General features: G+C 40.7%; 2 protein-coding genes across 2 annotated transcripts in view; both read right to left on the bottom strand.

Moving 5' to 3' along the window:
• aff4 (AF4/FMR2 family, member 4) overlaps window positions 1-5,465 on the bottom strand; it is a 43,777-nt gene extending 38,312 nt beyond the window's left edge. Inside the window, exons 1-2 of the mRNA XM_079508181.1 lie at window positions 5,055-5,465; window positions 3,285-3,399 (exon numbers count right to left, since the gene is read on the bottom strand). The gene's annotated coding sequence lies outside the window, so the exon portion shown is untranslated. The remainder of the gene's footprint in view (window positions 1-3,284; window positions 3,400-5,054) is intronic.
• Window positions 5,466-7,517: 2,052 nt separating this feature from the next.
• zcchc10 (zinc finger, CCHC domain containing 10) lies at window positions 7,518-11,196 on the bottom strand. The gene is made up of 4 exons (XM_079508110.1): window positions 11,066-11,196; window positions 9,326-9,490; window positions 8,741-8,785; window positions 7,518-8,164 (listed from the first exon to the last, which is right to left on the bottom strand). The coding sequence occupies exons 1-4, from the start codon at window positions 11,104-11,106 to the stop codon at window positions 7,936-7,938; spliced, it is 480 nt and encodes a 159-aa protein (XP_079364236.1). The 5' UTR covers window positions 11,107-11,196; the 3' UTR covers window positions 7,518-7,935.
• Window positions 11,197-14,284: the final 3,088 nt, after the last annotated feature.

Here is a 14,284-nt window from a genome sequence, read left to right as displayed (position 1 = left end):
GTTGGAACATTTTGCATTACCTCAAGATTATGATGTTCCAAAGAAAATGGCCCATGTTCCCCTGCAAAATGTTGGAACAATTCCGAGTTAACTGACAATCTGACATGGGGTCAAATTCCTGCCCACCACTGTGGAGAGGAGACTAGGGGTTACTGGTAACTCCTACTCGCTCAGGCAATCCAAGCAATCCAATGAACAGAAACTGGCCTGGAAGCTTGTTGGGGAGGGGATCTCTGTCGCTACACTAACAACTCATACAGGTTATTCAGGGTACAGCAGAGTGCGGAAATGGGAAGGAAGTAAGGAACACATGTTGTTCCTGTGCATGCTTCCTCCCAGTGAAACTCTGCACTGATATGTGTATATATAAATATCTATAAAAAAAAATCTCATGTTCTCTTTGACATGCTTCTTTAATGTTATTGAGTGGTGTAAACCACTCCTACAACTGGCTTTGTTAGTCTGTGCAGAAAAAATGAGCATGGTTGCTATGTTCACCCTGTTCACCCGGGTGTGATTTCATTACGTCAGACATGATTTCATTACGTCAGACAGGCTATATTACACCACTCAGTTCACACGGGTGTGATTTTTTTATATTATTCTCCCAGCTCACGCACTTCTGTACACCAGTAATGTAACAATAAAGTTGATTGTTGATTCACTGTCTGCTGGAAAGAAGTGGCTTCTAGGAGGAGACATGTGGTTGTCTACACCCTCCCCAGACTAAACCATACGAGGCAGTGACAGGAGAATTGTGGGGAATGGGGACTTAGTAATATGACCAAATTGGGAAAAATGTGATTCTGATTGTGTGAACTTCTGTACAAAAAAAGAACATACCAGTAAGAGGTGCAAAAAATGACTAAATAGATTCCATCCCTAAGATGTCGCTTGTGTATATTTGAGTTTAAGACGTAACCTTTCTCAATTAATAGTTATGTCCACCTATTACAGACAAGCAAACTACTGAATTAACAATAAACTACACAATCATAATCTGTTTATTAGCCATGCATGTTCCCAACATAATTATTTCAATACATTATGAGGAATTAGACTTTGTGTCATAAAGGAAAAGATAATTATATATTATTTACATAATATTGTTTATACTTTACCGGTAAGTAAAAAAATATAATGGCTTGAATCACAAAATAATGTTTATCAGGTTAGTTGGAATCAAAGGAATAATGCTGAAACACAGGTGTCTACTTGATCCTCTGGCCTACAACACCAAAACTCTAAGCGTATTTTCTGCAATTGTTCATCTATTTTGGCAGAATGTGCACCTATTCAGACTAGGAATGCTACGTGGTTAACATGTGTGGGAAACACAAACCAAGACCATATGCCCACAGCCTCCCACAAATATATATTCTCAAGATTTTAAATGACACATTCCAACTGTACAGTAAGTATACCAATAAACATTAGCATTATCATAGCACAGTACATAATAGTCAGGGTTTTGTGATCTTCTGCACTACTGCACATGTGCAATAACCCTGTCCATATAATCTGATTAGACACAGGCCTTTAAATAGTCACAATGATACCCTATATGAGACAGCTTTAAGCTAATGTGAATCCTGTTAGCAACATCATGGGAGTTTTGTATCGTACGGTGAGAATTTTCCATACATTAGTCATAAGATAGTTGCTCAGTTACTAACAGTTGGGGCTATATTTGGGATCAGTGGAATATGCTGCCCTCCATGAGGCTATAAAAAGAAACATACTAACCTATAGGCTGCTATTCTGGAACTTTGAATACACCCCCCTCACCCCCCCACCCCAATAACCAAGCAGTTTTCATCAAGTTTCATCTGCACAAACACGGCAAAAATGTATATTTATCACGTACAGAGAACCATTAAGACCTGAGGCCGATTCTACAAATGCCTTCTAAAATCAGTAGTTCTCAAACTTAAATACAAAAAATATATATATATATATATATATATATATATATATATATATATAAAAATGTTCAAAGATAGCAGATGCACAAGCTCGCAGTGCCTATCGTCTTTGTCTGCCTTTTAGTGGCTTGAATTTGCTTTATCCCCTGTAGATGCTTTGTTTTGAGAAGTGCTATTAATATAACGTTTATTACCATTAATCTTGCTGGATCAGTGTTATTGCTACCAAAGGGGCGTTGTGAACTTGTGACATAGCAATATCTGTCTTATGACATGACCAAAAGAAGGATTGATTAGTAATGATTAGTTAACTGTTATACCCCTAAAAACAATATTTACAATAATCCATATGGACAGAAGATTAGACTATCAGTCTGTTTCTGCCTTTCTCAGTGTTTCTACAATTGACATGATGTATTTTGTGTGCAAACATCAGCATGCCATAAAGGTCTATGGCTACCATTCCATACACCTGATTAAGATCTTTTTTTTTATCAAGCTCAATGTATGCCATAATCACAGCGAACCAGGACAATGTCAAAACAACTCACAGCTACCAAAGGTAGCAGCTGAAGTAAGGTTTGTAGTTGTCACGTTCAGATTTTATTCCAATGATGTCACTGTGGTCAAATCTGTAAAATGTTTCAGCGCAACAACAGTGGTGTTTCAAAGACACACAGAACCTCCTCAGTTTTATGGGTGACTGCAAATGAAACATCGGCAACACAACAAATACACAGGGGATAAGATTGAAAATCACACCGTCGCTTTTAAGTAAACTGTTATGTTTGAAGCCAGGACACAGCACATACGTAGTATGTTTTTTTCTGCTGTGCGAGCAACAGCACCAAACTAGGAGGAGAAGAAATAACAAGACACAGCAGTCTGATTAGATTTGAGCTAATTAATCCATTGAGACCTGGAACGCATCCATGTCACGTTAGCGTTAGCGTTTTAAACATTATGTTATAATTTAGCTATTGAAAAATAGCAGATCTACAAGCTCATAGCGCGCCACCGAGTGGCGCGCTATGAACTTGTAAGTCTGCTATTTTTGAAAAATCGTTAAAATGTGCCTCAAATCTTTCCGAAAATTGTCATGATTTAGAAAAAAAATAAAAATAAATTTCGACGTCAGGCCTGAATGGGTTAAGCCGACTGTGGGAGAAACCTCAAGCTACTGGCTCGTCACAAACCCACTCTTTTATGACACAAACAAGATGTATTGTGAACAATTAGCCTAGCTTATAGTCTTAAGTTAAGGAGACCACTAACCCTGAGCTGGGTAGAAAAGAATGTTATTACAAAGCGAGGTTGCAGTAAAATAGCAGTGTATAAAAACAAGGAGAGGAGCTGTACCTTCCATGAAATGCACCAGGTTGAGTGGCAGATTTCACTTATTAAAATCCACTTCTGTCATGAAGGTTGCGCCTCGAAGAAGGATTTCAGGCTTGAAGACAGCTTAGGTCAGGGACTGCACAAAAAAGAAAACGTGACAAATATTTTGCAGTTAGGACTGTTGTCATAATTTGACGTACTGCATTTTATGCCAAAACAATACTGTACTTCCCCTACATACAAAGAACAGATGATGATGCGCCAACTGACAAAAGGTGACAAGCAAACATCTCCCTCTGCACCGAGTCTTCCTGACATATCTAGAGAGAACATTCTTTTGTGACCTGTCTGGCTGCAGAGGAAATGGTTAGACCAGAGCAACAGAGCAAAATCTAAACAGGAAATGTTGAGGACTTGACACACACACACACACACACACACACACACAGTTCTGCTGTGAGCAGTGTAGAAGAAACCCCTAAAATTCTCAGCCAGCTCGGAGGCTATGTTGTTGTGGGCACTCTGCTTCAGAAGATAAATAATAACACCATGCTGTCCATGTGACAAAGCTGAAGGAAGCATCACATGTCTCTGTGAAATTACTTGACTTCTATAAGTTAGGTTTGTAACTTTGTGTCTTCAGATGTAGCCTAGTATTCATTGGCCCTTCCCCCTGCTACATGTAAAATGGCTTCCTAGAAAAGCTTATTAGCTGCCCTTTTGCCATAAGCTATAGCTATCACATTTCTTCCTTTAGAAGGGGTTTTCTCAGGACAGGTATTGAGGTCTAATAACAAGTAAGTAAAACGTAGCACTGACGGCAAGGTAATAAAATCATGCAGGAAAATAGCATTGTAATGCCTTTTTTTAGCAACAAGAGGGTCATAGCTTGGTTGTTTTCATTTAATTTGACACCTTTCATTGTTTGCATGTCAATATTATACACACATATGACACACACTGCAATAATATATATATATATACACATACATACATACATACATACATACATACATACATACATACATACATACATACATACATACATACATACACACACATACACACACACACACACACACACACACACACACACAAATATATATACATACACACACACCACACACACACACAGTCACACACACACAACCCAGCCCAAAATACAGGCTAATACCGTTATCTTGCCTAGAGATAATCCTATCATGATAGAGCTCAGCTCAGCTCGATATTTAAAAACAATGTTTCAGCTGATATTATTTATTTTGTAATAGTAGTGGGGGGCCATCCACTTGTTTATTTTGTATCTGGATCAGCGACTGGGCTGTGTTGTTGTTGTTTTTAAACAAAGTAACTTCTAGTTGGTCCAGAGAGCATCCCAGACAGAACCAGAACAAAACATTAGACGTCACCAGCTGTAGGATAATAAACGATGCTACACACTGACACATAAAAACACACGGCACAAAGACCATGTCACATGAACGCATCCTTAACCTCTAGTGTCGATTTCACAGTCCTTCTCCTGTCATCTGACGTTTTGTATTTGTATTTATGTTTTATTCGATCAGCAAGTTTGAGCAAGCAGACGAGCTAATATGCTAAGCTAAAAAGCTAACCTGTGTATATCAACGTCAGCTAGTAGTAGCACCTGGCTAGGCTAACGGGCTAGCCAACGCAACAAACCCACTAATAAGTCACAATACAAATTTAACATCACCCTCAAAAACACACGTTAGACATTTATAAACATGTATCATTATTATATTCCAGGTAAAGGGCGATCAGTCTTACCTGTGAGGTCTTGTTTTTAGGCCCAAAGCATTCTAAAGCCCCTTTTCTCTTTGTCTTTTCTAGTTCCACTTTGACACACTAAAATAGACCTCAACAATGAAACGACTATAACAACCAGCTCTAGTCTAAATCAACGGGAACACGCGCACACGCACGTCATCCTCTCTCTGTAAATATGACCGCGCGTCGAGTGGAAGACTGGCAGTCGTTTTTGTCCATCGTTGTTTTATTTTTTTGTTTTTCTTCCAAGCCCAGTTCTTGTTAAAAGAAGAGAGAAGTGACTAGTGGGCAGGGAGACTACTAGCCATAGTTAGCTAGCAGCAGGTCCACTCTCCACACAGCACTACAACACTGTGCTGGATGGATGGAGCAGCTGAGATGTGACGTCAACACGCCTGTCACGTGACGTGACCCGACCGCAGGAGGCAGCAGCGCTCAAAGCCCCATAGGTGGGCTTGTAAGTCACAGCGGACTGATCTCGTCTGAGCCTTTTATTTTGAGCTCATTTCCATTTCATTTCGCTTTGCAGGTTGCTTGATCCGGGCCTGCATGGCTACAGAGCGGATACGGAAACGGTGCGTGCCACTTATGTGTGTGCATGCAAATTGCAGGATATAGTAGGAGGGCTCTAGAGCGGATCTGAGCACCGATTTGTACTACAAATAAATAGAAACCTGGCTTTCCAGTCTCTGTGCTTGTTACACAGGTAGTGTGGCGCTGTCGCTATATATATATATATATATATATATATATATATATATATATATATATATATATATGTCATAGTCTACTGAACTTAACCATGTTTTACACATCCCCACATTCTAAAAGAGGTTAATTTAGTAATAGTTAGATTACAAATATGTAATATTAAGGAATAAGGAAGGAATTGTGGAATACAACATTAGACTGAAACACTTGCGGCTGGTAGCCTACAAACAATTGTACAATTAATATACAAAAACCAAACCTTTATTTGTGCAGGGACGCCCTGCTATAAATTAAAGATAGCTGCAGAGTGCAGATAAAACAATAGTATTAAAAGGAAAGAAGATAACACAACACATAGCCTAACTTGTCTTATTTGTTCTTTGTAGTAGTGTAAAAAGAATAGAAAAGGCTAACCAAGAAAACCATGTTGTCACACTCTCTACACAATATAAGTCTAACAACATAATTTACAGGGGTTCCAACCGTTCCATCTAGACTTTTACATCAAAACAACCTGTAGGCTATCATTGTAGATGATTAGCTTAAAACCACAAGATGCTCCATGAGAATCATATTGAGTAGTGCAGACAGGCTACATCTATTTTTGTTAATGCAGTGATAATGTAATTCAATCCAGTCATTTAGTGATACTCTCATTCCTGGCAAACTCACTGCCGAACACATGTTCATGCAAGGCAGGCTGGTTGTGTCTTCTACAAGGGCTTTATTTTTCCTAGGAAACCAAAATGTATGCACACTGCACAGTGACTGAATTTTGCATGATGCGGATTCATTTAAGAGATAGAATCTCCACTTAATTTCTGTGTTAGCATGAGTACAAGTTAACCACCCATAAATGTTTGACTAATGTACTGTCTGTAGGTCTAAATCAGGGGTGCCCAAACTGGTAGATCGCGATCTACCAGTAGATCACAAAGGCTGTGCAGGTAGATCACATGACATGCCCCTAAAACATATATAATTTAAATTAAAGAATATATAATTTGGCATCGGACACTTGAATTTAATAAAAAATGACCTATTAAGCCACAATGGAATATTTGAGTGTTGAGCACAGACATCAGTAGCATTACAAAGTTAGACATACAAAAACTATTTCCATTTCGCCCCCTCAGGTACATTTGTTTTTACTATTTTCAGCAATGAGATCATACTTCGTTGTGGGTAGATCTTGTTGAGCTGGTCATTTTTAAAGTAGCTCTTAAGTCAAAAAAGTCTGGGCACCCCTGGTCTAAATCAATACATTTTTACGTGTGTCAAAGGACACTAAAATGGTAAAATTGAGTAATGGATTGTATAAAAATCTAATATGTCCGACTCCTATCCCATGAACGATCTCCTTTGTAATATGGTGGTATCACATTATGTGGAAACTAAATAGAGATACAATGTGGTGGTTGACGTTCAAGCTAATATTGACTACGGTATCTTAAAAACAATTTGTCTTCGGTAAACTGATTGGCTGTTTAAATTAATAGATTGATCCTTATACAATCTTCCGGGTGGTCTACTTAAATCATGAGACTCAAATCTGATAATAACTACTTTATTTTCAAATTAATCTACAGTGGGGGTTAATCTGATGTGCCGATTGGTAAAATGTAACAAAATAACAAAACTGTTCACTTTTGGTATGAAAACAAAATAAGTACACAGGGGCCTCGGTGGGAAACATTTGACCTACAACAATTATTAAACAATAACCCCAATGAAATGCATGTATCAATTAAAATCTCTTAAAAACTCTTTTTAATGCCTTTTCCAATCTCAGTAGACATCTATGAGACTGTCCATTATACAGAGAACGTTTGGCTAAAAATGTACAAATTGAACAAATTCAATATGAAAAGGGTCAAAAGAGATGTCCAAGGAAAAAATGCATAAACTATCATGTTAATATGCAGGTGAGAAACCAGAGATGTGAAAACAAAATATACAAGGATCAATCTGACCAATAAGAAGCAACTGCATTATCCCTGCCAAACAACAGTTATCAACAAAGCAAATGTACCATCTTATATCCATCCATTTATACAGCTCCACACACATCTCTAAAAGGTTACCATTTCCAAAAACTTGTATCGAAGTGGACACCTAAAAATTATGAAAAGGCAGAAACAAACCTCACAGATAAATCACTACTACTAATCTATTTCTTCTTTTTCTTCTTCTTTGGTGGCCCTTCGTCAGAGTCACTGCTGCTTCCTGAGTCTGAGCTTCCTGAGGAAGAGGAAGATGAGGACGAGGAGGAAGAGGAACTGTCCTCGCTGTCGCTGCTGCTATCATCCGAGGAGGAGCTGGAGGAGTCACTGCTGTCAGATGACGAGTCAGAGGACGAGCTGTCTGAGTCGCTGCTACCGCTGCTGGACTCTTTAGACCTGGGAGTGAGGGCAGTTATTTCAAATAGTGTTAAGTGCAGTCAGCACAATGTGGCTTGTTGTCCACAGAGGGCAACCGCGGTGACTCTGCAGATGGCTAAATACACTGACGTGTGAATGGACTCATAATGGCCAGTAATTGTCTTGACTCAAGTCTCAACAGTACTGAAATTTGCCCACCCACAAAACTGTGGGTTATGAAGTGACCTAGTGGGCACAGTGACTACTAGCCATGTTAGCTAGCAGATCCATACATCACTACACTGGATGCATATAACTAATGTGCTAGCTAACCACTGGGGGAGGGGCAATCATACTCGGGCACGGTTCAAAGATGCTCACCCTGCCATTACATACATCCTGTAAGATACTGTATATCCTGACATAATATGACATTGACATCCGTGAAATGATACTGTGGCTATTCAGTCCAAATGCTGCTCACCTGTGTGATGCTTTTAGGGTTGGACGACATCATGTAAGAATTTCCCACTGTTTCATTTCATATAAACAGAATCTCTACCTAAAATATCACTATACAGTCAAAACACCCTAGTCACTGCATTTATTACTTACTTCTTCTTTAATTTCTTCTCACTGATAGGGCCTTCTGTACCTGGTCTGCAAACAGACAAAGAAAACTGTTCAGTACACTTTTTGTTGATCAATAGAGACAACTGTTTTACAGCACAATAACACTGGTAAAGTGAAGCACTCATGGTGGAAGTGAATTTGTTATATGTTATTGTCAATTATCGCCATCTAGAGGGATAAAGAATAACTACTGCTTCCTTTTGCAGAAGTTCAATTCAATGTAGGCATTCTTCATTTCAAGCAGTCTTACTGAACTACAGCTAGATCCAGCAGCATAATGAATACAAACTTCAGATATCTTAGGGGTGCAAAAGTGAACTAATGTCGAACTAATTTAATTGATTAAATACACAGTCACACACACACACACTTTATTTTCTTCTTTAAAAAGCGTAGCAAAATCTTTGCATTGGTTCTGTATGCAATGCAGTTGTTTTGTTTTTAATTCCTGAATCCACCAGTTTGATCCAATTCATTGAATGAAGTTAGATTTCACCAAACGTATCATTATGTGAAGATCTCTGATTATAGAGACTATGCTTAGGTTGACTCAAAAAGACAACCTACCCAGGCGGATTGTTCGGTGTGTTTTCTTCATTTTCTTTGAGTCTCTTTTTCATCTCAGTTGTTCTTGACGGCCTGTGAAGATATTTCCTCTTTCCTGTGCACTCGTAGGTCCAGTGACCAAATTCCAAACACTTCTGGCACCTCACATTGTGTTTGTTTGCCTCTCTGTAACACATACAAAAAAGTAATTTCATGTAACTTTTATCAATGTAAAATATTTTATGTTGACAAAACATGGCTGCTGGAAGATTTACATCGAGAAGACCCAATGCTAGGGAACAGCTTGGACTAAAGGCATAGTCATACTCCAGTTTTAGGTGATATAAGGTGACCACCGAAAACTACAACTTGGCGCCACACCGCGGTGATAAGTGACTCACTGCTCACCCAAACACATCTCTCTGTTTCGGTGGTCAGTTGGTCACCTTATTACCTAAAACTGGAGTATGAATAGACTTTAGCCATAGAAAGGTAGACGCCTCTTTCGGCTCTGTGGCGAATGCTCTCAAGAGAGGGCAAGCTTCTGCGTTGGAGCTTCACAGAAGCTTCTGAGTGCGTCACAGAACGGATGTTCGGGTCTGACAAGTCCCGGAAAAGATGCGCTGTGACTGGCATCAAGTAGTCACTTGAGTGGCAGCGTGGCGTAGCGTGCCTTCCGCACTTCCGGCACACTTCCGCCCCAGAGTGTAAATTGTCCCGCCCTCCCGTTAACACACATGGCTCCAACGAACTGCACTGCATTTTTTATTTGACATCTATGGCTTTAACAGTCCTGTTTTCGTCAGTGCCCTAAACGTCTTACCTTTTTTGAGTGGTGTAAACCACTCCTACAACTGGCTTTGTTAGTGCAGAAAAAATGAGCATGGTTGCTATGTTCACCCTGTTCACCCGGGTGTGATATTCCTTCAACTGGCTTTGTTAGTGCAGAAAAAATGAGCATGGTTGCTATGTTCACCCTGTTCACCCGGGTGTGATTTAATTACGTCAGACAGGCCTTACACCACTCAGTTCACACAGGTGTGATTTTTAATACATATTTAGCTTTCCAATCCATTCAGGTTCCCTAAAAAAATCCAACATGGGGCCTCAAACAGTCAGGGGGCTGAAGTGTGAAGTACTTAAGGTACATGCATATAAATGAGGCGTAGTGTATCTTGTAGACCAGGCTCATTGCAAGTTGCTGTGCTCTGTCTTCTACCTGCGCCATCTTACCCTAATGAGAAGGGGTTAAATCATTCCAGGCCCCTAAAATAATCCAACATGGGGCCTCAAAGAGTGAGGGCCGGGGTCCCCTGTATGTTCCACATTTTAATATAGATAATTCCAATAATTTGGAGTCAGTGGCTTACCGGTAGTTGCCCCTTGTTCTTCTTTATCTTAGATCTTATATATATATTTTTAATTTCTTATCTTTCTCTGGTGGCTAAATCTGATACTAATTCGTTTCTGCCCATGCTGATTTTTGTGTGTGGAGTATATTAGTTCGAGCCCAGACTTTGCCATATCATACATTTATTTCGTTGTATACAATAAAAAGTGCGTGATGTTCCGACGTTAAGCTAAAGCTAGCTCATACTGTATGAATAGAGAGGCTAACGTTAAGACATCGTAAGCAGTTTTATTTAACGCTGCTCATATGAATGATACCTCGTACAACAATAACATATCAAGCTAATTGCCATCAACACTGGATTCCGCAAGGCTAAAAATGGAGACTTTATTTAGATAAAATAGACTTACGCCTGCCGCCGAGCTATGATTCTGTGCATGGGAGTCGCCATGTTGCAGTTTACTTTTTCTTCTTTGTTTGTGTGTTGAAGTACTCAAACCGGCATGTAGTCATAGAATCGCATTATCGCCCTCTGTTGGTGAGAGTTAAACGTCGATATATGTTTGTCTGTTACTCTGTTATGAATGGTAAAGATATTTGATATTGTATTGAATGGAACACTGCCCCCCCCCCCCCCCCCCCCTCCCAGTGAGCTGTGGCGTTCCACAAGGGAGCATACTATGGACTTTACTGTTCCTAATATATGTTAACGACATGACTTCAGCTTGTGACTGCAACTTGTTCCTGTTCGCAGATGACTCGGCACTGCTAGTCTCGGACAGGAACAAACTGCAGGTTGAAAAGGCCCTCAGCTCGGAACTCGGTAGAATCTGCACCTGGCTCGCTGATAACAAACTATCTTTACACCTGGGAAAAACTGAATCCATTCTCTTTGGCTCTAATAGTAATCTCAGCAAGGCAAATGGCTTCTTGGTTAGAGTGGGTGACAATGTTATCACACGTAAAGATGAAATTACCTACCTAGGTTCCATCCTGGAGGCTAATCTTTCCGGTGATAAAATGGCCACCAACGTAATCAAAAAGGTCAACCATAGAACAAGATTCCTTTACAGGATCTCCTCACTGGTCGACAAAAACACCTTGAAGACCTTAACAGGAGCCCTTGTACAGGGTTTCTTTGACTATGCATGCACCTCCTGGTACCACAGCACCTCAAAGGCCCTTAAAACCAGGCTCCAGACTTCCCAAAACAAACTGGTCATGCTCCTACTTGACCTCGCCCCCCGAACCCACCTCACCCCTGCCCACTTCGACAGGCTGGAATGGCTTAGGGTCGACGACAGAGTACAGCATCTTGCAATGGGTCTGGTCCACAAGATTTGATACACCACCAAGATACCCATGTACCTGTCTAGATACTTCCTTAATGTTAACGAAGTCCACACCCACAACACCAGAGGGAGTGCAACGAACCATGTACAACCCAGATTCGGCACAAACAAGGGACTAAATTCTTTTCGCTCCTATGCCACCAAAATGTGGAACGCCCTACCAACAGTCATTAAGACATGGGAATCCCTTGACTCCTTCAAAACCGCTCTCAAAGGGCACCTACGGACGGCTGCAATTCGAAACTGGCCCCTGTAAAATTGGAATCCCTCAAACACGGACGCAAGGACAACACAAGAGACGCGGCCACACAGCCAACTCAAGGTATGGCCACTGAGCCGACTTGGGGACCCAACGCAAGGACAACACAAGAGACGGTCACGGCCACACAGCCAACTCAAGGTACGGCCACTGAGCCGACTTGGGGACCCAACACAAGGACAACACAAGAGATGGTCACGGCCACACAGCCAACTCAAGGTACGGCCACGGAGCCGACTTGGGGACCCAACGCAGCTCCTCCAAGGAAAACAAACAAATGAACGGAGCTGAACGTGAATCCCCCCCACCGCCCACTCCTTTTTTTCCCTCACTGTATATGTTTCTTTTCCATTTTTACCTCCTTTATGATGAATTCCTGTTCTGTCCTTTGTCTATATAGAAGTGTCTATTTGTACGTCTCTAAATGTTTTTGATGAATTGAACATTGTGGACCCTATTGGAAACAAGTGCAATGCTTAATTGGGTCGTCCACTCACAGTCAACAGCCTTTGTATTGAGTTTGTGCTTGAAATGTACTGTAATTCTGCAAACTGTTAATACATTTTTCAATCAATCAATCAATCAATGTGTGCATGTGTGTGTGTGTGTGTGTTTGTGTGTGTGTGTGTGTGTGTGTGTGTGTGTGTGTGTGTGTGTGTGTGTGTGTGTGTGTGTGTGTGTGTGTGTGTGTGTGTGTGTGTGTGTGTGTGTGTGTGTGTGTGTTTACGTGATGTCTGTCTGTTCGTTTCGTTTGTGTGTATAGGCATTTTATAAATATAAGAGTCATGTACTATTGTCATGTTTTACATACTGTAATATACATGCAATACATATATTGTTTAAAATATACCATATGCAACCCAACTCTGTATGACTTACCCAAGTTACCCTGACTGATAGGCCATGGCTCCAGCAGAGCATCCCATAACCCTCAGACTCCATCACTCCAATGATGCTTCACTTGTCAGTTGTCACATGATGCTTCTTTGTCCAGTCAGAGAAATCAGTTTTACCAGTTTACATTGTGCAAGATCATGGAAACTGCATGCAAATCGGATTGTGTTTTAACACCAGGAAGATTTTTTTCCCCCTCAGACTTCTTGGGTCATCTACAATGGCTTTTTTGTGCACTGAAGTGTGCACCCAGAAAGATTTTAAGTTCAATGTAAGAATAGGCCTACTACTATAGGGCCTATAAGTCGGGTTATGCGTAATTGCGACCGAAGGTTGCATATAACTATGAAACCATGCGTTTTCGTCACGTCACGTCACGTCACGTCACGTCATTTAATCTGACACTGACAATCGTCTCGGTCTCGTGACATCAGTATGACATCATCATCCCCATACATGGGTATATTGTGCCTATAGGTCTCGTGACATCACTATGACATCATTAGGATATACGGGAATGTCCCCATATATGGTCACGCGTTGTGATATCACGTCTAGTCACGTCTCCAAGACACGCTATATATGGCCATGAACCCTTGTCCATACCTGTCTGTCGCAATTAAGCCCATATATGGAGATCCCTGATGTCATCAATTAGTATATGGATATGGGTCAGAACCTGTTCTGACATTCCATATGTTGATCCTTCCCCATCCATCCTTCCTCTTCGATGTCTCCCCTTTGACTGATACCTGTCCATTTAAACTCTAGACTGGCCTGCGCCAAAGATATTTGTGGAGCGCACCTGGCAGGCAGCAAAAACTAGAGTTCTCAACAGGCCCGAAAATTAAGGCCCGGCCCAACCTGGGCCCTGATCAAACCATATACATTCAAGACACTTCCCCCGCTGCCACCCTTAGATCTCCATATATGGAGCTGACCTGTTCTGACATTCCATATGTTGATCTGACCTCATCGCACCCTGTACACTCAAGACACGCTCCATATGGCTAGTGCACGCGCTTCTCAGTTCTCATCCTCAGGCGTCTTACTGGTAATAGGCTATAGTATAGTATAGTATAGTATAGTATAGTATAGTATAGTATAGTATAGTATAGTATTGT

The sequence above is a fragment of the Electrona antarctica genome (genome assembly GCF_951216825.1).
Source record: "Electrona antarctica genome assembly, chromosome: 8".
Taxonomy (NCBI): domain Eukaryota; kingdom Metazoa; phylum Chordata; class Actinopteri; order Myctophiformes; family Myctophidae; genus Electrona; species Electrona antarctica.
This window is presented reverse-complemented; position numbering and strand designations above follow the sequence as displayed.